This window comes from Macrotis lagotis, chromosome 7 (assembly GCF_037893015.1).
Source record: "Macrotis lagotis isolate mMagLag1 chromosome 7, bilby.v1.9.chrom.fasta, whole genome shotgun sequence".
NCBI lineage: Eukaryota > Metazoa > Chordata > Mammalia > Peramelemorphia > Peramelidae > Macrotis > Macrotis lagotis.
Window position 1 is genome coordinate 109,156,694 of NC_133664.1, and position 24,628 is coordinate 109,181,321.

The 24,628-nt window shown below is 37.9% G+C and overlaps 1 protein-coding gene across 9 annotated transcripts in view; it reads left to right on the top strand.

The window, feature by feature from the left end:
* HIPK2 (homeodomain interacting protein kinase 2) overlaps positions 1 to 24,628 on the top strand; it is a 240,281-nt gene that overhangs the window by 187,413 nt on the left and 28,240 nt on the right. For 6 of the 9 annotated variants that reach the window (XM_074193565.1, XM_074193563.1, XM_074193569.1 and 3 more), the window contains 3 exons: positions 7,657 to 7,799; positions 13,093 to 13,272; positions 23,901 to 24,182. In XM_074193565.1, the coding sequence (XP_074049666.1) occupies positions 7,657 to 7,799; positions 13,093 to 13,272; positions 23,901 to 24,182 (605 nt within the window). The remainder of the gene's footprint in view (positions 1 to 7,656; positions 7,800 to 13,092; positions 13,273 to 23,900; positions 24,183 to 24,628) is intronic. The other 3 variants (XM_074193564.1, XM_074193568.1, XM_074193571.1) reach the window with 1 other exon arrangement.

Below are 24,628 nucleotides of genomic sequence, written 5' to 3' on the forward strand. Positions count from 1 at the left end.
TTAGAGATCTAGTACAAACTTTTCATTTAAAAGGGAAGGAGATTGAAGCTCAGAGAGTCTAAGTTACTTACTTAAGGTCAAATACAGTCTCAGGATTCAAACACAGGTCTTCCAATCTGACATTTGTTTAATCTACCCAGCCACAATTCCTTATCCCTAATTCTTAGATGCCCCTGATTCAGAAACAAAACCTTTAAAGAACCTTTAAGACCTCCTGTGATTCTTCAGAACTATCTTGCAGACTTGTTTAATAGACTTTACTGACCAGTGTTCTGCTTCCAAACATGTGTGGGAGACTGTTCCACTTTAGGATATTCCTCCTCACTTTGCCTCTGCAGTTTCTTCCACTGATACCAGTTACGCCCTCTGATGACACAGAGAGTAAGCCTAACCTTTCTTCCACCTGAGAGTCCTTAAGATGTTGAAGACAGTTAGTTCTCTTCCTCACCTACCTTAAGTTTTATCAGAATAGCCTCTATTCCTTATTTTTGCCAGATTGGTGCCTCCTTTTTTTAAAATCCATTTATTTATTTTTTTCCATTTATTTATTTGCTCTTTCCTTTTTTTATCTGTTCTCTCTTCTAAGGACTTTTCCTGACTCTTTTCCCCTTCCAATCTTTCCTACCCCTCCCTAAGTTTTCTGTCCTGAACTATGCCAAAAGTAGCCACATGCAGCTAATCCCTTATATTTTTGGCAGATCTCTCCCTTGATAGTTAATTACACAATACACATTTGTAATTTGAAAACAATTTCTATAGTTTTACAGTCCTTATTTTTATACAGAAATAAATATTTCTGATCAACCCTCCCTTCCCCCGCCCCCCACATATACATATACATATACATATACATATACATATACATATACATATACACATACACATACACATACACATACACATACATATACATATACATATACATATACATATACATATACATATACATATCAGGTCTGAGATATCTCTCCAAAAGTCCAAGATAACATTTTAGGGAGGAGTCTTTTACTACACAGAGCTACAGGTTTAGGAAGCATTTGCCTCCCTACTACATCTCTGCTTACCAGGCTCACTGCTTCACCTCATAAGAACTTCTGGTGAAGTAGAGTAAGGTGACCTAAATGCCACCTCCCTTCTTGTATGGAAGAAAAACCATGTCCATCATATTAGATTCTGATTCTGATACTTAATAATTGTGTTACTTGGTCATCTTACTACTCTGGACTTTACTTTCCTCATCTATTAAAGCAGAATATTGGCTAAATTGCTATTAAGATATCTTCCAGTTCTAAAATAATGATACTATTGGAAAGAGACAGTGAAGCCTGGATACCTGGTTTCAAATCCCAGCTCTCCTCTCAACAGTGAGGCTTTGGTTAAATCACCTCCTTTGTCTGGTCCTACCTAAATGCTCTCCAAAGTTTTTTTTTCAAATATTAAAGATCTGTTTAAAAAAAAATTTTTTAAAGGCCCATTTTATGGAATGCGTAACTGTCCCCAAATTGCCTAGGTGACTACAGACATATAGTGATACAATAATTACTAACTCTATCTTTGAATCTGGAAACAAGACTGTCTTTCTGAAGGGCAAAACAAGGAAAGAGAATCATAAGAACAAAGTTATGAAAATATAGTTCATTTATTAATGGCCTGCTAGAGACCTAGGATTAACTGAAACTTTGCGGTCTGGTTTTGCAGATGTGACAGATGTAGTAAAAAGGCCTAGATGGAATCGCACTTTCACCTAATTTAGGAAAGTACAAAATCCCGATCAAAATTTAAGGCTGGGAGTTACATCCCAAGATCTATGTTTCAAGACATTTCCCTGAAATAGGCTTATGAACAAATTGATGAAATAATCAATGTATATCATTTAAAACCTTATTTTCACATTTTGGAGTACTAAAGCTTGATAATCTTGTTTCCTGTGACTAAAATATGCTATTTGTGAGTGTGTACAAATATACTATTTGTGGGGGGGGGGGGAGTATGGGGCAGGGGTATATGAACATACATATACTAACTAGCTCAAAGGTACCCTGCACCTGTGATAGAGGAATCAGATCAAGTTAGGATATCAAAACTAAATATATGGGCAGGTTATAAGATACTAACACTGTCTTTGTATAAATTCATCAAGATTACACAAAGTAGATTAGACAACCCAGTATATTTAGTCTCAAGATAAAATTGGAATGCATTTATATCTGTCTTTAGTGAACCTTGACTACATATGTGTAAAACACAGGCTTATTTACATATAGACTAAGTCTATATATAAATAAGATTTGTTCTGATACAGAGAACTGGGTTTTAGGAAGAAACTAATGGAAAAAATCAGAATCTTTTTTTTAAGTAAAATTTTATTGATTTAGTCATTTTGAAACTCATTTCCATTTTGAAACTCCCCCTCCTACCCACCCACTATTAAATTCATTACTTAGGCCTTGAATCAAACTTATAGATAGCCAATCCACATAGAAATAGACTGCTTTTTTCAGCGTGGATGATATTCTACAGAATACAAAATAATATTTGCAGCATGTAGGGCATCACTTGATGATGCAGATAGATTCCTGGGCTTGGAATTTGGCCTCAGTCACTTACTAGCCATGTAGCCCTAGACAAATTACTTAACCTCTGTCTGCTTTCAGTTTCCTCAGCTACAAAATGGAGGGATAATAATACCACCTACTTCATGGGGTGTTGGGAGAATCAAATGAGATAATATTCACTTAACATGAATCCTTCCTTGACCATACAAGCCTTAACTTCACCCATTTTGTAATCCTACAATATTTATGATCCTTTATACAAAATTTAGTTCTTAATTATATCCTATCTTTCATTTGCAAATTGTTTCACATTTGCTCCTCTACTATACTCTTATTATGATGGTTAGGATGTTCTAATCACTCTGGGTTCTCAATAGGTTACACATTATAGTAGATTACGCCAAGGTAGAATAGCTCCAAGTTCAAGTCCATGGGTGGGCACCATATTTCTTGTTACAGATTGGCATAAATAAGTTTGAAGAACTGAATCACTATTTTAGCTAAGGGGACAAAAATAAGTTTTATTTTATTTTTTTTCTTCTGCTAGGTTATAAATCAGTGTTGGAAATACACTAATGAAATTGCAAATCTTTAAAAATATTCATAATTTTTCATCTTAGATCCCTACTAGAGAGTAGCACCCAACTGCAAATACTATTTAGTATATATATAGAGAAGTGAAAAAAAGAAGAAATCAATCATGTTTGATTAAAAAGAAATGTGAATGAAGCACCCAAAAAAGAAAAAAGGAAGAGGTAACTAAAAACAGGGTCTTGGTTGCTGATATGTGCCCCATGCTATATTAAGGTTATTCTGAGTCTCACTCTAGACCTTGGTTCCTCATCTGTAAAATTAGATTACTTCTGAGTTCTCTTTCAGATCTAAATCAATGATCCTATATGACCAACAATTTATATTAATGGGTAAATATATTCTTAGTGTCTTTAACCAACTAGTCCTCATCAACTCCAGTTATTTTGGGGGGGAACCCTCAACCTCAGTGTATTTGCCCTCAGAAAAAAATGATTAATGTTTGGTTCTCTTAGTCTTGGCTCCATTTGTGTGAGCCCCTAATTTGTTTATAATGGCAGAAAGTATGCATTCCATGAGGTCAGAATAGCTTTGAAAATGGTTCTAAATGTCATCTTGGGGGCAATGGCTCTCTGGTACACAGATATGGTAAACATATCTGAAATTTCATCCAATTGGTATTTAGATGCCAAAGAACAGGGCGCAAAACTGTGTGAATATAGAGATTTAAAAACAACAATGCAAATTAGGGGAATTAACTTGAATTTTAAGATGAGAAAAATTAGGTCTTTAGTAAAAGATTACATTGTGACACAAAAGCCCTCACTTTTTAGAGTGTTTGCAAAAAATTTTTAACAAACCTTTTAATATTTTACCCAAGAATTTTAATCTCAGCCTCAGGTCTTGCTGCTATTAGGTGCAACTAGCTTGTGGTAATTTAACAATTTCAGAACTACATAACAGATTCAGAGGTGACACAAATCATGATTTTTGATCTCAGCAAAGAAAAAAAATTATCTAAACTCTAAAGTAATATTTCTAAATATCATTAAAACACATTTCAAGGTTACAGACGAGGTCTTTAGAAATGAAATTTATTGAACATACAAAAAGTCCCCTCCTCCCCAACACTTCTCCTCTCCTCTAGTGGGTGACATCTGGTCTGCTTTTCTCAATTCCCTCCTCCCTTTCTGGCCTCAACTCCCACTCCCAACTTCAAAGAAAGGAAAAAGGAAGAAGCAGCTAAATCAAATCCCCATCTTTTCAGCTTACTCTGTCAAAGTAAAGAAGAAGGGGTTAAAAGATGGAGAAAAATCCAACCACTTACCACACACGCCCTTGCCCCATCCCTGATCCAAAGAACTCCAGATCCCACTGCCCTCTTTATTATATACCCTTAGGCATAAATGCCTAAGTAATCTCAGATATAAACTCTTTATAGATACTGAAGCTCAGAAGTAATGTTCTTGATTTACTGTGTTAAAAGCCTCCTATGGTGTAACTAGCTAAGGGACCAAAAATCCTGGTGTCTATTTTGTACATAAAATTGTGCTAGAGTATAAAGAATGGAGGGAAAGTAGTGAGGGAAAAAAATTGCTAAGTCCATCATAGTATCTCCCTCCCACAAAGCCAATCTAATTGAGGCAGTAAGACAGATCTGTGAAATGTTATATTTAATTAAACACTTCAGAATAATGTCCCAGGGTAGCACATAATTGTCAAATGATGGTATAAACAAATAATATGAGGGATGGTTAAAAAATTGTGGTACATGAATATAAATAATTTAAATATGAGGAAACATGAATTGATACATAATGAATAAAATAAAATCAGGAAAACAATATATACAATAAATACAGCCATAAACATGGAAAAATAATAAAAACAAAAACCGAATGCTGTGTAATTAACATGACCAATCTTTGCCTCAGAAAAGAGCTGAGGCTAAGAGTATGGAATGATGCTTCTGTCAGATGCAGACAATTTATTGGTTGATATTGCTAAACTGCTTATCTTTCTTAAAAGAGAAATTCCACTGGGTAGAAATAAATGTGATGTAAGAACAAAAGGCATCAATAAAACTTTGAGGGGAGAGGTGCTGTTTTTTGGGGGAATGTTAGTTATTCAACTGGAGGGGGAATGGGGAGGATCAATTCAGGCTATGGTGCCCTGGAAAGGTATTGTGAAGAACAGAGAATTTGAGCCAGGGCATTTGTCCCTGGCTGACCATTAGTCTTGTCCAATGTCACTTTTACACATCTTTTTTTTTGAATCTTGTTTAAAGACCCTATTAGCTTAACAAATAAATGTGCCTCCTCTGAGTAAAAGGACATTAGCTTGATCATAGAAACCAGCATTATTCTTTTAGTAATGATTAGATTGTGCTTCATGAATCACATTCTGATCTACAATGAAATCTTTTAAAGAAATATGTTCAAATTGTCTTTCATTTTCCTTAAAACTTCATTTTAACCTCTTTCTATAAAATCTAATGTCATCATTCAAGAGAAAAGGACTAAGGGTTTTGTTTTGCTTTGTTTGCTTGATGCTTATAAACCTTGGAATAAAGTCTAGCTGAGGGAGAGGGACAGAATAAGGAGTGGGAGGGGGTTGTTGAAAGAATAAAATAAAAAAATCATTCTTATAGAACAGTGCTGGCACTTTCAGAAATTTAAAACTATACTAGCCTCTAAAGATCTTCTGCATGAAAAATATGTCTATTAACTGTGATTAGCATTTTGCTTTTTTTCAACCATCATTTTATGGTCATTTAATCTATATTAGTGTGATCTATAGTTCTTAATCATTTTGCATTTTCTTCTAAATCCTATATATTTAATGTCAACTAATTATATTGTAGGTTGATATCTTGATTGGAAAAGAAATTGAAAATTGTTCTACCAAAAAATTGCCAAATCTTCCATCTTTCTTCTCCCCTAATTCATCTCCTTCCTTCTGCTTTGTTTGTTCCCTTATATGCAATCTGTTTTCTAAATCCCAGGAGTCATGAAAGCTTTATACTTTTGCTAAAACCATTCCTCCAAATATTTCTATTCATTTCCTTGTTTGAGAATCCAATTGGCTATTCTCAACTCTCATACTCTTACTTCCATCTCTTAACTATTTCCTTTTCCTTGCTTTTGTGAAAATCTACTTTACTGATCCTGGTTCTCCTCTCACTTCTAATTGTTCCATTTCCTTTACTGACTCCTATGAGGATTTTTACCCAAGAATCTCTTTGTGTATTCTGTGATCTCCTGTCTCTTCTCAATTCCCTTTTATTAGCACCTCAATTCTGGCCTGGTTCTTCCACAATCTACTTAGGTGATAATTCCACAGACATGTCACTTAACCTCAATGGGCCTCAGTGCTCCTCATCCTCAAGTTATTTCCAACAGGTTAGGATTAATTTTTAATTGTCAAGCATTTTCCCCCATACCTCCCTGACTAAAAAAGAAAAATAAATCTCTTAGAACAAACTTTCATGAATAGATCATTTTTTAAAGGTCCCAACACAGTGATTCTAAATAGGTTATCAGGTCCTGCCATTTTTCTTGGAAATATCTTAAGTTTTCTTCCCTTTTAGTTCCAAAACCATCTGCTTAACAAGTTTTCCTAAAAATGTCCCTTTTATCATGTAATTTACCTCCTCAAAGCTTCCATTAGTTCCCTATTGCCTCCTGCATATAGCCTAACTTCTCATGCCCAATTTTTAAGGTCTACCAAAATCTAGATCTAAACTACCAGTCTAATCTTATTTCCCACTAAACCAGTGAACTCTTCTCTAATCAAGTTAAATTCTTCTCTGTCACCTGTGTCTATTATCATCATTCCTACCAGGAATCCATTCTGCTTTAGCTATCTGAAATGTCTTTGCCTTTCTCTATTCTACACAGATGAATTGGGGGGGGGGGGATAGATAACGGGGCTTGGAAATTAGGAAAATTTGAGTTTGAATCCTGTCTAAGGCATTTACTAGCTGGCTGACCCTAACCTTAGGACACTTAACCTCTCTGTCTCATTTTCTTCATCTAAACAATGATAATAGCACATGCTCTTAAGAGTTGTTGTCTGGGGGTGGCTAGGTGGCGCAGTGAATAGAGCACTGGCCTTGGAGTCAGGAGTACCTGGATTCAAATCCTACCTCAGACAGTTAATAATTACCTAGCCGTGTGCCCTTGGGCAAGCCACTTAAACCCACTGCCTTGAAAAAAAAAAAAATCTAAAAAAATTTAAAAAAAGAGTTGTTGTCTGGATCAATTGAGATTACATGTGTGAAGTATTTTCAAACTTTAAAGTGCTAGTTACAACTATTAACTAAATATTTCCCATCCATCAAAGCCTAATTCAAAGGACTCTTCCTCAACAAAGTTTGTCCTCCCTCATCTAGCCCATCCTGATCTATTCCTTCTTTCCAGATTATCCCAGTCCTGAGGATTTCAGGCTGTAGTACTTTGTGGTATTTTGGGTTCATCACCCCCAAGGATAACAAGCTCCTTTAGACTCAGACCAGTACTTGTTAATTGATGGAGACAAGTAATGATGGAACATCTCTTCTGTTCTCTAGCAGGCCTGGCCAAGTGGGACCCAGCAGATCTTGCTCCCCCCTGCCTGGCAGCAGCTGACTGGAGTGGCCACACATACCTCGGTACAGCATGCCACTGTGATTCCTGAGACCATGGCAGGGACCCAGCAATTGGCAGACTGGAGGTAAGAAGGCATTTTGTAATGCTAAAGATTATGGATATTAAAGGGGTGATTTCTGAACAGAGTTACTAAGCTCTTCAACACATGAATTTGCTATATGCAAAGTGCCTTATTAGGCAGAAGCACAAAATATTACATGGCAATACAGATTTTTTTTTTTGTCAGTCTATTATAACATTCAGTTTGGTGCAATCCTTCAAAGTACTCACCTTGGAAGGCTATACACTTAATCTAGTTCCATTTTGGAATTTCCCTTTAAAAACTATTTTCAAAGCCAACAAATCCCTTTGCTTTATGGCCACACCTCATTTTTTGATCATTTAATTCACTGAACATCGTTACAAAAGCCTGTTATAAATCTCTTCTGAAAAGACAAAGATTTAACCCAATAAAAATAATCCCCAAATCATTTTTGAACCATAGCATATCATTGCCTTGTCAGATCTTTACTTGGAAGGGAACAATTCCCCTTTGAACACAAATTCTGTAATGTTTAGTGTAGGAATTTTTTAAGTCTCATTATAGTCATACCTTGATAAGAGTCATATTTACCACATTTCAACCATATTAAACTTGATATTTTGTCCCTAATACGTGATTCCCCTGATCCAAAAACAATCCAAGAACTAATTTGATATCTCACTGTTTTTAAGATGACAGAACCAATTATTTCTATCTCCTTTTACTTCCCCTTCTCTTTCCTGACCACTCCAGTCTTTTTTCCCTTTCCATGAGAGCATGTTCTCCAAACTTTACCAGGACTACACTGCTTCCTGGAAGCCAATATTATTTTGCTTCTTCCTGGTACAATTAATTTCACTCCTACCCTCTAGGTTACCATATAGCAGAGAAGCTGTTTGGAAAGTGAGTATTCCAACTCTAAAATTTTATGATTCTTTTGCATACAACACCATTACTAATTCTCCCTTCAGAGAGAGGTCATTCTTGGTTTTTACAGAGACTTATGCTTCTCTCTATTCTCCATAACCACTGAGCCAACTAGCAAGCCAAGAAGTCACCATCCTCCCTTGCCTGTATCCTTTCCCAGACTTCTCTCATCATTTCCCTTTTTCCCAACTACTAATATCTTCCTAGAACCCCTCTTCCACCTAAAATATCATCATTTGCAAATAGCTTGAGTATAAAGGTAGATCAGTCCTATAGGAGACATTTTCCAAAAAGCCATTGTCAAGTCCTTCTCTTATCAAAGGCACACAGATTACCTTTTTACCCCAATCTCACCCAACTCATACTGACTTCCAGAAGGAAGACATGTTAATACATACAGTTTCATAGGAAATACAAATGAGTTCCACATACTCACTTAAGGCCAGTCCTAGGCAAATTTGAGGAATTAGCAAAGTTTTGTCTGTTTTCACATAGTCTTCCAGTTATTGTATGTCAATAGTTCATTATCTATGAGATAAATGAAAAACCTGAGAGACAGAGTTTCTGGGTAATCAATAATCAATGTATTAATTAGGCTAATAATAAAATAATGGTCTGTGGTTTCTCTCAGTTACCAAAGATATCTAATAAAGTCATTGAATATCTTAAATATTCTTTTGAAAGAGAATGTCCCTGACAAGAGAAATCAACCTTGTTTGGTGAACAATTAATAGGGGTGGGAGGATGGCTAACAGTCTTCAACTCCCCTGCAGAGAATGTGGCTTGGGATGGGATTCAGCCAGCTCCAGCAATCTGGACTGAGGAATTCATCCCCACTCAGACCATTCTGGTTGATTTTTTTCCTTCATGAACTGAGCTACCCAAAACTGCAATGGACATGGCCTTAATGCTTTGGGGCTGGAATTCATTTAGAATAGATTCTGTTTACACTCTAAAAAGAAGTAAGGTCTCCTAGTCGGGAAGTAGGGAACCATGTTCTTGGAGGAAATGAGCAATCTCAACTATCAGCTGTGCCCTTCTGAGACTGGCTGACAGACATACAGGGGATAGATCCTGAATGAAAAAATGAAAAACGTGGATCCTAATTAAGAATGTGTTATTAATAATAGAAAATAATTTCTGTCATCTAGTATTAGAACACAATATGTCATCCCTCTTGAAAACATTTGCATTTTCTAAGAGGAAGTTGATCCTTAATCCAACATGAATCAACAGTGGAGAGCCTTCCCAACTGGTCCCTTTAAATCCAAGGCAGCATTGCCTCCTACTAAGAAGAGCCACATTTTTTTTCAAAAATTATCTCTAGGGGCGGCTAGGTGGCGTAGTGGATAAAGCACCGGCCCTGGAGTCAGGAGTACTTGGGTTCAAATCCGGACTCAGACACTTAATAATTACTTATCTCTACCCCCTAATTTTCTTAAGTTATGTTCCCCCAAACTCCTCAATTCTGTCAACCTTGCCTTTTTTTTCCACTTTAGTGGATAAGTGAGTCAGATAAAGCTAATTTCTTCAAACTATTCCAAAGCTGCTATTTTATTCTTAGTCTTATTGTCTTTTTAATTCTGAGCAGGAAGCATTCCTGCCAATGATGTTCTTGTGCACTGGGCTCTAAACCCCATCCCATCACTCCCCCTCACACCCCTCACTTTCTGATTTTTCTCACCTTTGCTAATGGGTATAACCCAGAGACTAAGACACAAAAGGTAAATAGACAAGTAACAAAATTCCCCAAGCTATTCTAGTGCTAAGCAAAACAAGTCTTGCCCACTAGGTTCTCTTACCCTCTGACCTTCCTAGTAAGATCATGTTTACAGCCATAGTATAAGGTCTAGACAAAGAAATTCAATTGTATGCCTTCACCCCTCCAGACTTTAATACTCTTTCTTCTAGGTAGGTCCAGAAAGTGAGAAATGGGGGCAGCTAGGTGGCGCAGTGGATAAAGCACCGGCCCTGGAGTCAGGAATACCTGGGTTCAAATCTGGTCTCAGACACTTAATAATTACCTAGCTGTGTGGCCTTGGGCAAGCCACTTAACTCCATTTGCCTTGTAAAAATCTAACAAAAAAAAAAAAGCCAGAAAGTGAGAAATGTAAATCCCTCCTTGAGGTTATTGACAGCACCAGACACCTTGCTGTTCCTATAGCTCAAGTACTTTGCTTCCATGATTGGGGTAACCCTGGATTGAACTGGATTGGATTAGTTACTTTGGTATCACTATACATACAAATGTGATGAGACTTAAACCATGTGGTATTGAAGACAATAGTTCATAAGGAGTGACAATAGACATCAGAGAAGTAATAAAGTAAAAAAGAAAAACTAAAATGCTTTGACTATATGAAAGCTATCTCATTTATATGGACTACTTAACATTCAACATCTTTCCAAACATGCAGTATAATTGTCCCCTTTTCTTCATTCTTCATCATTCATAACTTAGTAAAAAGCCTACTGCATTTGGAGCCAGAGGACTGGGTTTGAGGTCAATGTCTTCCCTTCGACCTTGGGTAAATCACTTCTGAGAAGGAGGCAAGACTGCCTATGATTTAAAGGAAGGGAAGAGTATTGTGCAATGGACTCTAAACCCTATCCCACCACTCCCTCTCACACACTCCACTTTCTGGCTTCTCAATTGGGGCTCAATCCCAAAATCTCTGCCTTTAGTTTCTTCATTTACATCAAGAGAATTGAATTAAATGTTCTCTAATCTCACTTCCAACTCTAAATCTGTTCTCTGAGCCCATGAAAGGTTGACTGAAGAAAGCTGCAACTGTACTTAACAGGAGGTTTAAAAAAAAAACCCAAACCCTTTGTATGTTTTTCATTGTGAACTAAAAAGCAACCCAAATAATAATTTAATAAGCATTTCATATATAATATTTATGATATACCTATTGAAGGAAAAGGAAAACCTATAAATTTTAAAGTGAAAGAAAAAGAACTAAGGGAAAGCAGTAAAACCCTTCTTAATACCTCCATAAACATCTACCAACTCATCTTTCTCCAATTAAACCTTATGCTCAAACATCATTATTAAAGAAAAATTCGGTTATTTATAATTTAATTACTAGTATTGAAAACAGATGCTCTATTTTTATCTTATAAATGTATGGCATTTTTAGACACATTTTAGGTTTAAAAAGTCTTATGTGGCTAAACTAAGAATCTGGGCACTAACATTTTAACACTTTCTGTAAGGGAAATTATTTCTCTGACCAAACAGTTGGCTTTTAAAAATGAAACGTTAGGACATAATTAGCTTGTAGGTAAGGGATTAGTGATATTTATAGCATATATATATATATATATATATATATATATATATATATATATATATATATACACACACACATATATTAGTTATTTCACCAAACTCTGAACATGACTGTTCCCATTTTTGGCTTTTAAAAATGAAATGTTAGGCCATATATAAATTAGTGATTTCACCAAGTTCTGAACATAGCTGTTCTCATTTTTTTGGTTCCCTCCTTTGGGAGTACTACTATACTAACAAGTCGTAAAGCTTGACATTAAGAAATATAAAAGAACTCTTTCCTGCAGAAGTTTACTATCTCCAATTTTCATAGATGTGGCTCATATACTATTGTTATTTATTCAGAACTTTATTTTTAAAAAAAAAACTTAGAAGTAACCCTAATCCTCACCCCCAACTCACTGAATTTGGACAACTGGAGTTCCCTTTTAAAGTTCTTTGTCCTTGGGGTGTCCAGGGGGCTGTGGATTCAAATGCGGCCTCGGGCAATAATTACCTAGCTGTGTGGATTCAAATCCAGCCTCAGACGCTTAATAATTCCCTAGCTGTGTGGCCTTGGGCAAGCCACTTAACCCCATTTGCCTTGCCAAAAACAAAAAACAAAAAACAAAAAAAGCAAAGTTAAGGTTGAGAGGGCAGCTAGGTGGCGCAGTGGATATGGCACCAGCCCTGGAGTCAGGAGTACCTGGGTTCAAATCCGGCCTCAGACACCTAGCTGTGTGACCTTGGGCAAGCCACTTAACCCCATGACCTCGCAAAAAAGAAAAAACAACTAAAAATCCTCTCCCTCCGGGGCTTTTTCAGCCATTCCTTCAATCAAGGGAATTCTGCGCACCAACTAAGTGCCAGTGCCCGCGATTCCCGCCAACAAATACTGGCAGCGCCTGTCCAGGATGAATGGGGGGGGCAGCCCTGCATGTGGGCAGCCAGCAGGGAGCCGGGGGGGGGGGGCTGTGGGATGACGTCATCCGCTCCCCTCCCCCCACACGCACGCGCGCTAGCTCACCCGGAAGCGGCGGTGAGCGGCGCCTTCAACCTCGAGTGAATGCTTTATTTCATGACGAGTTTGGATTGCAATACTCACAGGCAGCGGCATGTTCTCCGCTCCCGTAGGAACACGCATGCTCACGGCAGCCACTACAACCCCATCATGCAGCAGCCGGCGCTCCTGACCGGCCACGTGACCCTGCCCGCGGCCCAGCCCTTGAACGTGGGGGTGGCCCACGTGATGAGGCAGCAGCCGGCCGGCACGACGTCCTCGCGGAAGAACAAGCAGCACCAGGCGGCGGCCAGGTGAGTGGGCCGCGGGCGGAGGGGTCCCGACTAGTTTTACATACACCTGCCCCTTAGCAGATTTTCTGGTGCTTGGGAGTGTCGATAGTTGCGTTTTGGGGCAACTTTTGTTCGAGCGTGTTAGGCCCGGGGCGGGGGAGGGGGGGACAATTTGATCATAGGTTGGTTCCTGTGCCCTTCGAAGGCGCAGCCCCGCCCCGTGGCCGCTCCCGGTGACGTCACCCAGGCCCCGGGAGACCCGGATCCCGCCCGGAGCGTGAGCGTGGCGCCGGGCCTCGTCTGCGGCTGCGCGAGTCTGCTCCGTGCCCCCCCCCCCCCCCCCCCCCCCGCCAGTCGGGCCTCAAAATGGCGGAGGCCTCCAGACCAGCCCCGAGCAGTGGTCCCCGGGGGCTCGCCTTCTCGCGGGAGTGGGGAGGCCTTTGTGGAGAAACGGCACCCATCACTGGAGAGCTCTGGGGGGCATGTGCGGAGGCCTCGGAACGGAGGGCGCTGCCAGGTTTGGGGGGCAGCGAGGTGGGCAGTTTGGCGGGAACTGCAATCACCCGGATGGAGGCGGGCTTGAAATGCCAGCCGTGGAGTTTGGCTTGCACCCCAAATGGCGCCTAGACAGAACTATTCCGTCTTCTCCTTGCGAAGCTGATTTTTTTGAAGTTCCAATCTCCGATCAATCCGTCCCCGGTATATTCTATTTGAACCCTAGCAAGATTGTGGATTTTTCCAATATTCAAGCATTTTTTTCTTCCACCCTGTGCTATTTCACCCCCCCCAAAAAAATAAAGCTTGTAATCCATTTGCAGAGTCAAACAAAACATTTCTACATCGGCATATCCAAAACATGAGTGTCTCATTCTTTATATTTAGTCCGTCATCTCTCCTCATCCGGAAGCAAGCAGCATTCATTACTGGTCCTCCGGAGTCATGGTCCAGCATTGCACTGATCAGGGTTCCTAAGTAAATTGTTCATTTTCACAATTAGGGTTTTATTATATAAATTGTTCACCAAATCTCTCTTCATTCTGCCTCAGTTCATACAAGTCTTCCCAAATCATCCCGTTTATTATTTCTTGAAGTACGGTAGCTTTTCATTGATATGCCATATTTGCTCAGCCTTTCCCCAATTGATGAGCACCTCCTTAGTTTCCAGTTCTTTGCCAACACAAAAAAAAAAGCTCCAGCAAGATATTCTTGCATCCTTATTTCCCAGTTTTCTATCATCTAAAAATTTGATAAGCATACCTTTATCTCTCATTGATAAAACTGTCAAAGAGCACCACAGAAAGGATAGAGCCCAGGAGTTTTCCCTTAGGGTCTTTCCCTCCAAGTTAACATTAGTCCATTAATCACTACTTTTGGAGTCCTGTAATTCCACCAGTTCTTAATCTACCAAATTTACTGCCATCAAATCCATATCTCTTAATCTTGTCCACAGTGATGACATTAGGGACTTTTTCCAAATGTTGCTGAAAAGCCTAAGTAAACTATAATTACAGAATTCCCTTGTTTACAATCAGTAATCCTGTCAGAAAAATTAATGAGCTATATAGGGAGACTTGTTCTTGATAAAGTCATATCTCACTTCCCCTTCAACTCACGATTAACCACTTTTATTCTACCCTAATCCAAAAATCATTCTTGACAAAGAAAGCAGAAATAAAATGAGTAATAATAATAATAATAATGACATATATCCAGTATTTTGAGGTTTACAAAGTACTTCACATTTAAAATCCATTTTGATTCAGTTATACTAGAAGGTAGTCTTGCAATCTTCCATTATTATTGACCCAGCCACCCTGAGCAATAGTTTCCTCATTTCTTTCTTCCTCCTTTCTCCAATATAGCTTTTTTTTTAAGTCCTTTTGTCCTTAGTTTTTCAAATCCAGCTGAAGCTCATTCTGGGCTACAGTGTTTTATATTCTATTCTTGTAGGACTTTTGTATTCATCTGTTAGCTGACCTTGCTTCCATCTTTTGTACAACTGTTTTAAAAATATAAATGGATTAATGAAGTCTCTGTTCCTCTGCATGTGTGTCTTTAGATAGTTCCCCCTGCTTGGGTTCAAAAAGGCTGTACTCATGGACAATCATGGTTTGACAGTAGTTTAAAAAAAAACTCTTGGAATATTAGTAGATTTGCAAACTAAAGATGAATCATATAGTAGCCAAAAATACCATTGTGAGTATAGATTAGATTAATATATAAATGTTATTCAAAATGAGGAAGGTAACAATTTTACTGTATTCTGCTCTGACGATTCCACATCTGGACACTGTATTTTTCCTCTAAGGACTGAAATATCTTGATTGTACATAGAGAATAGTGATGGGGGTGTGGAAGATTGGAGATGAGGATTATTGGGGGATTGGCTATTCAACTGGGAATGTTTCCCCTAAAGAAATAAAAGCTTGCCATAAATGGCACCTGTTTTCAAGTCCTGGAGGAGCTCTTAACATGGAAGAGAAATGAATTCTTCTTGGCCTTAGAGGACAAAACTAGAAAAAATGGGTGGAAGCTACAGAGATTTCACATCAGTATGAGAGAAAACATCCTAACAATTAGAACTTCCCAAGTGTAATGAGCTGTTTTGTAATAAGATAAATTTCCCTATACTGTCAGTCAGAACCTGGATGACCTCTTTTCAAAGATTGTAACTGGAATTCCTGTTCAGGGAAAGAGTCCAAGTTCCCTTCCACCTCTGCAGTTCTATCTTAAGCCTGAGCAGACTTTCTCTTCTCTTGCAGTACTCTTCTTGGCTAATTCACAAGTCATTACTGAACTATTAAGCTTAGGTGTGATAGAATTTCAGGGTACAGAGTATGTGGTTGAGGTAAATCGTTACTCACAGCTTGGCACAGGTTAATATGAACGTCCTGTGCTGTCCTATATTTTTCCTGTTATTCCTCCCTCTTTTTCATCAGATTTTCATTTAGACTCTTGAGATTAGGATCATCATGTATAACTCTTCTTCCAAGGCTGAGAATTATCCTGTAGCTTCACCTTATTCTGAGATGTGGAGTGAGTAACAGCATCCTTTCCCATTTGGGTCAAGTTGACTCCTCTTGATTTTTGATCTGAACTCTTCTCTGAACAGCCATCAGCCCAATAGTCAAGGCAGTTTTCCCCTAGGCTTTTCCACAAGAATCTCATTTTCATTCTACTCCTTTCTTCTACATTTAGGCTGTCTTGGTAGCTTTTAACTTATTCTCTCATCAAAACAGTTCTTTATCCTACTTTTCTTTAACCTTTGGCTAAAAGGAAAGAAAGACCCATTCCCTCTTAGCTGTTGGATCCATACCCCCTTTATTTTATCTTTTCATTTGAGAATGTATAGCATTTTGGAATGAGTTTATGGCCCATTGTTCTTGCTTTTTCAATATTTATGATGCCAAATTTATTTACATTTAGCAGAAATTTCCAGCTCCTGATCTGGGTCTCCTCTTCACAGAGGACAGCATTTTAGTTCTGTCGGACCACCCCGTGACCACAGCCCTTCTGAGGTATCTGTGCAGTTGACATTTTATACAGCACAGCACAATCAGGAGCCCAGACACCTGGTCTTTATTGCTGATTTTATCACTAACTCTGTATAAGCTTGTGAAAAGAAAATTAACTTTTCTGTGCCTCAATTTCTTCATTTCTCCTTGAGGAACTAACCGTGCTCCCCCCCCCATCTTCTTGTGAAGATCAAATGGATTAATGTTTGTAAAGGTATTTTCAAAAATAGAAAAGTGCTACTGCACAATAAAATGAGATTAATAACCAGCTCCCTGTACCTTTTTCCCCAGTCTGTTCCACCCCTTGCTGTCACATAGTTTATAATCATTATCACTAGTGTAATGTAGCATTCATATCCATTTTTCTTGAAATTAAATTTTTAATCGAAAAAAGTAGAAAATAAAGTCAGTATTTTCTGAATCTTAGACGCAAAAATGTATTCTGCTCATAGTTAAGACCAGACTTGATCTGAATCACTATGTCACCTTTGCTGTGCTTAAAAAAAGCAAGTATTATATCTTTTATAATGATAATGCTCATTTCTGTGATGGACTTATGATAAAGAATGCTATCCACCTCAAAGAAAAAGCTTATGGTGTCTGAATACAGACTGTAGCATACTTTTTTCCCCCCACTTTATTTTTCTTGAAGTTTTTCTTTGTGAGGAAGGGATTATGTTTACTTTTAGAATATGACTATTGTAGTAATATGTTTCATGGTCACACATTTTTAACCTATACCAAGTAACTGGCTTTCTTAGTGGGAGTAATGGGGTGAGAAGAAGGAAGATAATTTGGAACTTAGGGTTTTGGAAGTAAATGCTGAGACTTGCTTTTGCAGTTGGCTGGGGTAAAAATATAAAAATAAATAAAAGAAAATGCAACAACAAAAAATAATGAAAATGTTCCACTTATGAGATTTAACCCATTCATCATTGGAATGCAAAACAGTCAAACCAGCAGTGGAATATGATCACAACATAACCCCACTCTTCTGTCCCAGAAATTAGTTCACTTACATTCTAGCCCAAGGGAATAGGCCCTAACTAGAAAAGATCCCAAATTTTAGGGTGTATGACTAACCCAGCTAAATCATCTTTAGGCTAACTGGGGAATATCAACCTCAGAATCCATCCAGAGTTTCAGATGCCAAGCAGTCCTGAGGCTCAGTATATAAAGAATCCCTCACAAAATTGTCTTCTTCTATTGATGTTCAGGACTAAAACTATTTTTTTTCTTGTAATTTCAGTAGTTAAGGAATTCTCAGTGTGGAAAATTTCCTCACTAATGCAGATGAACAGCTCATTTGTTATTTGTCTTTAAAGAATTAAGGATATAGATGTAGGACTTGAACTCAGATCTTCTAAATTCCAAAGGCATCTCTCTAACCACTATACCATGTTTTCTCTCCATTCAAGGTTGAGTTGTTTCATTTGCCTAGGGTCACAAAGTTTATAGTATAATTATAAAAATATTCATTTTTTAAGTGCACAATAGATAAAACCCTGGGCCTAGAGATAGGATAAGTCGCTTAACCACTCGTTCTCTGTTTCCTCAACCCTCCCAGAGTTATTGTGAAGTTCAAATAATATTTGTAAAACACTTAGCACGTAATACCTAGCATATAATTGGCATTTATATGCCAATATAACTCCTCCTAGCTTGCTTCTTTCCTTTATTAAATCCAGCTTGGTGGCACAGCAGATAGAGCACGGATCCTGGAGTCAAGAGGAGCTGAGTTCAAATTCAACATCAACTTAATAATTAAGTCACCACATTGCCTTGCCAACCCCCCGCCCTCCAAAAAAATCCAAAGCCTAGTGAATATGGAGTGTCCCAACCTGGAATCATATACTTTCTCAGAGGCTCAGTGTTCTCATCTGTGAAGTGAGAGGTTTAAATCTGACCATGAGGTCCCTCCCTCCTATCTCTGAATCCATGATCCTATGAATTCCCTACTTTATGGCCCATGACCACCCATCTGTGTGATTGATCACCAAGGGAGTCTCTACTGCCTCTGTGTCCTTCTGTTATATACCCTGCTAGTGTCTTTTGTGAGCTCCTGTACAGTTTCTCAGCCTAACTAGGCAGAGGAGGAACAGACGTCATCGAGTTTTTGCCAATAGATCATCCTTCCCACTGAGCCAATTTAACATAGAATGTGCACTATCAGTCACTTCTTAGACATTTCATAGAATGACTTGCAAAATTTGCCTATTCTTAAGACCAGTGCTTTAATGAAAGCAAACTGAAAAGGAGGAATGATATTTTGGCTCTGGTTATCATAGATTTTAGTTAAGAGGATTTAGATCTAGAAAGAGCCAAGAGAAACTAAACAAAGTAATTTCCTGCTAATGGACATGATCATACATTCCAAGCTAATTAGAACTTTTTTAAAGAATAATTTTTATTATGAACTTCTCAGTTCAAAAAGGTATATAATTTCAGTGTAGGACTCCTTTCCCCAGTGCACATCATAAGTCAATAGCTTAATCACCTCGTAGCCAACTTGGTAGTGAAGAATCTCTGCAAACTTAACCAGGCAGAACTTTAGCTGGACTGGGTATCTGGCATCAGGCCGGGCAGAGAAGACTTTTTAGCATGGGTAGAAACTGCCAGAGCTTGCACTTTACTGACACAGCCTTCCAGGACCCAAGGATCATCTCCACACCATCATGAGGCTTCAGAGGAAGACTGAGAACGTTTTGAAAAACAAGATGAACATATTTTGTATTTATACGACCAAAAATACCTTAACATATCAATACCAGCAATCACATTTCCATAACTTCCTCCATATCCTCTCCCAATCTGTTTGTATTTGTTTATCTATTAAACTTAACAACACTCATCAAAAGCAAACAAAAAGGAAATAATCCTCCCAAACCCATCAGAACTATGTAGTCATAATTATTTATAATATAAAGTACTGTAACAATAACCATAACACTCATCTACTTTATGTCCCTTGCCTAATTTCTTTGATGGTTCTTTTACATCTTGTATATGTGTGGATTTTTATATAAACATATTAAGTATATATACTATTCTAGTTCTGTGCTCTTCACCTTATGTTATTCATATGTCTTTCCATATTTGTATTTTTTCACAGTTGTCATTTTGCAGCACAATAGTATTTCATTGCATTGATAATCTTTTTTTTCCCAAAAACATTCCCCAACCATTGAATTTCCAGTTCTTCATATTATAAAGTAGCTGTAAATGTACTTTTTGTTTTTAATTATTTCCTTAGGGTATAGTCCCAGTAGTGGGATTACTGGGACAAAAGGAATGATTAGTTTTGTAACTCAAATTGTGTGCTTTCAGATTGCTTTTCAAAAAATTACACTCATTTCTGAGTTCTGCCAACATTAGTATGAGTGTACCTGTGTTTTGCCAGCCCAAGCACTTTTATTTTTGCCAACTTAATAGACTTGAAGGAGTAAGTCTTGTCTTATAAACTTAGATCAGTTCATTGTAGATTATGAATGTCAGACTTCTATCTGATAGATTAACCACAGAAATTTTATTCCTGTAGTTTTCTGTTTTTACTATTTTTTCACTTTTACATATTCAGATTCATGTACTTTGTTCCTAATAATCTCTTCCATTTATTCACTAGATGAGACTTTGTCTCAGCCTCCACAACTGAGATCATTGCATTAATCATTTTCTTCTAACTTTTTTTATCTTTAACTCCTAGACCAGCTGTAATTTATTATGTAACATTGAGGTATGAGATTAAACGCCTATTTTTACCATATTGCTTTCCAGTTTCCAAGCAATATTCATTGAACATTGATTTCCTTTCCTCAGGGTGTAATATCTCATGCCTTGAGATGTGTCATTGTCATCATCATCATCATCAACATCATCATCATGGCTTATACACCCCTTTTATGGAGATTTAGCCCTATTTTCTGGGACCTCTATTTAGTCCTCTTTCTGGGATCTCTATTTTGCTCCATTTATTGAGTTTTCTTAGGACTACATGGGTATTATAATTACTGCTTTTTGATGTGCTTTGAAGTCTTAACAAGGCAAGTTCTCTTTCTTCACTCTTCTCACTAGAGTTCCAGAGATTTTTTCTTCTTTGTTTTTCCTCATAAATTTTGTGATTTTGCCTGGTTTATGTTGGTATCTCAACCAGCATTGCAATGAAACTATCAATTAATTTGAAAGATCCTGACATTTTTATTATATTACATTATCTTGCCCTATACAATGTCCTATGTTCAAGAGCTATCCTTCTACTTCAATTTTTTCATTATTTCTGCAAAAACTATTTAGTAATTATCCTTTTATATGTATTCGTAAATTCATATCCAAATATTTTATGCATATTTCCTATTCTATTAGTTTTTCTTATTTATTGTTAGCACATAAGAGTTTTGATTATGTTTGTGAGTTTTATATCTTGCTAAATTTGTTATTTCACTTTTTGCGAGATATTTATTATCTCACATTTCTTGTTCAGTCTCTCAGATTTCCTCAACAGGTTAATTAAAATAATAACACAGGGCTTTCAGAATTTGGCACAGGGCCTGGGACATAGTGAGCACTTCATAAATGTTAGTGGACTGAAATATGAGCAATACCAAATATAGAGTTGTAGGCACAGCTAGGTGGCACAGTGGACAGAGTTCTGGGCCTGGAGTGTGGAAGACACATCTTCCCACGTTCAAATGGGCCTCAGATACTTACTAGGGCAAGTCACTTCACCTTGTTTACCTCAGTTTCCTTATCTATAAAAAGTGAGCTGGAGAAGGATGGCACACTGTTCTACTGTCTTTTCCAAGAAAACCTCAAATGAAACCACAGTCTTAACTGAAAAACAACAAATATAAAGTTTCACATTCAAAGAACATTAACTGAATATTATTAAAGACATTAGTAAAAACATATTCATTAGTGAAATAAAAGGAAATCATAGCATAGCCAGTAACTGCTAAATAGAAAATTAGTCAAATTTCACTGATTTTCTTGTTCACTGGCTTCTCATTCCCTGGCAGACCATCAAGATGTTGATGGACTCTCTAAGGACAAAGTGTATTCTGGAATACATGGTTTCTTTAGTCTGGGTCTTGTTCTTGGTTGGTATTGTTCTTTTACCAGCACAGGTATGCCTGTAGGTATCCAATATGGACATAGGGAAAGCAGGAAAGGATATTTTCCTGAAATGTCAAAAAAAAAAGTCACTTTTTCTCCCTACTTTAAGATGTACTTACTTGTCATAAATAGTTAATCACATCAAGCCCTGATTTTAATGGAGACCTGTTTTTTCAATGCGCCCTATTCCCAGTTTTCTTTTTTCCAATTCAGATTGGAAAGAAGCCAAGTGAATTGCCAGTAGCCTATGCCCTACTGTTCAGCTACATCTACTCATGATTCTCTACCACACCCTGTAGTCAGCAAACAGTGACAAAGAGAACACTAGACTTAAACCAGGGAGACCTGCATTAAAATCCTGCCTAAGACACTTGACAGCTGCATGACTCTGAGCAAGTCACAACTTCTCTGTGCCTCTGTTTCATTTCTATAAAATAATGAGATTTGACTTCATAGACTCTAAGGTTCCTTCCAGTTTTGAATCTATGAACCTGGAGAAACGTTACACTTAAGACCAAAAGCAACAAGCTCCAAATTAATTTCAATAAAACCAAGAAAGCTAACAGAAGTGATTAAGCTGGGATTTTTAAGATCACATTTTTTCCCCCGGGAGGAATAAAGCTTATTTAAAATTGACCAAATTTTTTGATCACTGAGGCAACTAAATATCTCAGTGGATAAAGCATGGACTGAAATCAGGAAGATCTGAGCCTCAGATCTAGCTCTAGCTGTGTGATTTTGGGCAAGCCATTTAACTGCTGGTTTGCCTTAATCCACTGGAGAAAAGAATAACAAACCACTCCATTGCCAAAAAAAAGCATGAACAGTATTGGCATGCTATGGTCCACTGTATCATGAAGAATTGGATACAACTGAATAACTGAAAAGCAACCATAGAGGTGAAGAGGGGGGGGGGGTCAGGGATTTCAAGATCACATCCCTTTCTGGGGGAAAAAAGAAGGCTTATCTAGAAATCACCAGATTTTGTATATTTTAGTATAAAGACCTAAAATTCAATAACTGATGGGCCAAACAATGACAGAATTACAAGGCCAGAATAGACAATCCCTGCTCTCAAAGGAATTTGCAAACCCAAGGGAGAGATTCAAAAACACATATACACACACACGGAGAAAACAGGTTGAGCACAGGCATAAATAAAGTCTGGTACAGTAGAATCTAAGTTGGTTTTAGAGGCAAAATACCTAGGTTTAATTCACAATCGTACTTTTACTTCCAGCATGAATTTGGGTAAGCTTTTACCTTAGCTTCCTTGTTTTTAAATTGAGAGGAATGAGTTCATATTCCTATATGACTTATCCATGTCAGGAGTCAGTTTGACTGGAGGAATTAGGGTAAGATAGGACCAGAAAGAATGTGTGAAAATGAAGGAGGCTAGACTAGAATATTTCTCAAGGTCACTCCCAATGTTATGATTCTATAAAATGCTCATGATGAGACTTCTGGGTTATCTTCACTCATCCTCTCTGAAAACCAAATCTTATACTTCTTTTGAAGCTTAGTTCAAGATTTGCCAACCAAGAAAAGCATTCTCTGGTTGATGGGGGGGTTTTTAATGACTGGAAAGGACAGTTGTGAGATTATGAACTTTGGACTTTATTTTAAAGGTAATTGGAAGTTATTGAAGAATTTTGAGTGATGGTGATCTGATTAGATTTGTGCAAAAGTAAAATTTATCTTGTGGTACTGTGAGGGATGTAATTGGTTTGGGGTAGATCTGATATGGGAAGATTAATTAAGTTACTACAATGGTTGAAGCTAAATATAATGAGACCTTAGGTTGGGATGAATGCTGTGGTATTGGAAAAGAAGGGACAGATGTAAGAAATATTATTGAGGAGACCCAGCAGAACTTGGCAGCTCATCAAATGCGGAATATGACAAAGAGACAAAAGTGACATTAAGAATTAGATTTTGAATCTGGGAGTCTAGAACTTGAAATCCTCAAGAAAAGATCCTGTGGTCTAGAGTCCTCTCTAAGTGTGTGTATCTGTGTCATTCCAGAAATGTGTCCACCTACGAAGTTTCCTCCTCCCAGACCATCACCTCTCCTCAGCGATCCAAGAGAGTCAAAGAGAACACACCTCCCCGTTGTGCAATGGTACACAATAGCCCTGCTTGCAGCACCTCAGTCACATGTGGGTGGGGTGACGTGGCTTCCAGCACCACCAAGGAGCGTCAGCGGCAGACAATTGTCATACCTGACACCCCCAGCCCCACAGTCAGCGTCATCACCATCAGCAGTGACACAGATGAGGAAGAAGAACAAAAGCATGCCCCCACCAGGTAAGGTGATAAGATGTATTTAGTCCAGTGAGATTTTGCATGTGTAGAGAGAAAGGCTGAAACAAAATCTTTGGGATCATCTGGATCGAGCCCTTATACTCAAGCCAACAAGCATTTTATTGAGTGCTTACTATCTCCAACCCACAATGCTAATTGCCTCTTGTCTTTGAGATGTTTACCTTTCATCAGGAGATAACATACACATATAGAAATATATTCAAAGTAAATATATGGTAGTTTAAGGTGGGGAAAGAAGACCTAATCAACTGTGGAGATAAGGAAGGACCTCATGCTGAAGGTACTTCTTGAGCTGAGGAAACTAGGGATTCTGTGAAGACGAGGGTATGACAGGAGATGGAAAGCATGAAAAGCAGCAAGAGAACCACTTGAACTAGGGAGTGCAGGAACCCCCAAAGGGTTGCCCATTATGTAGAGGGAATATCTCA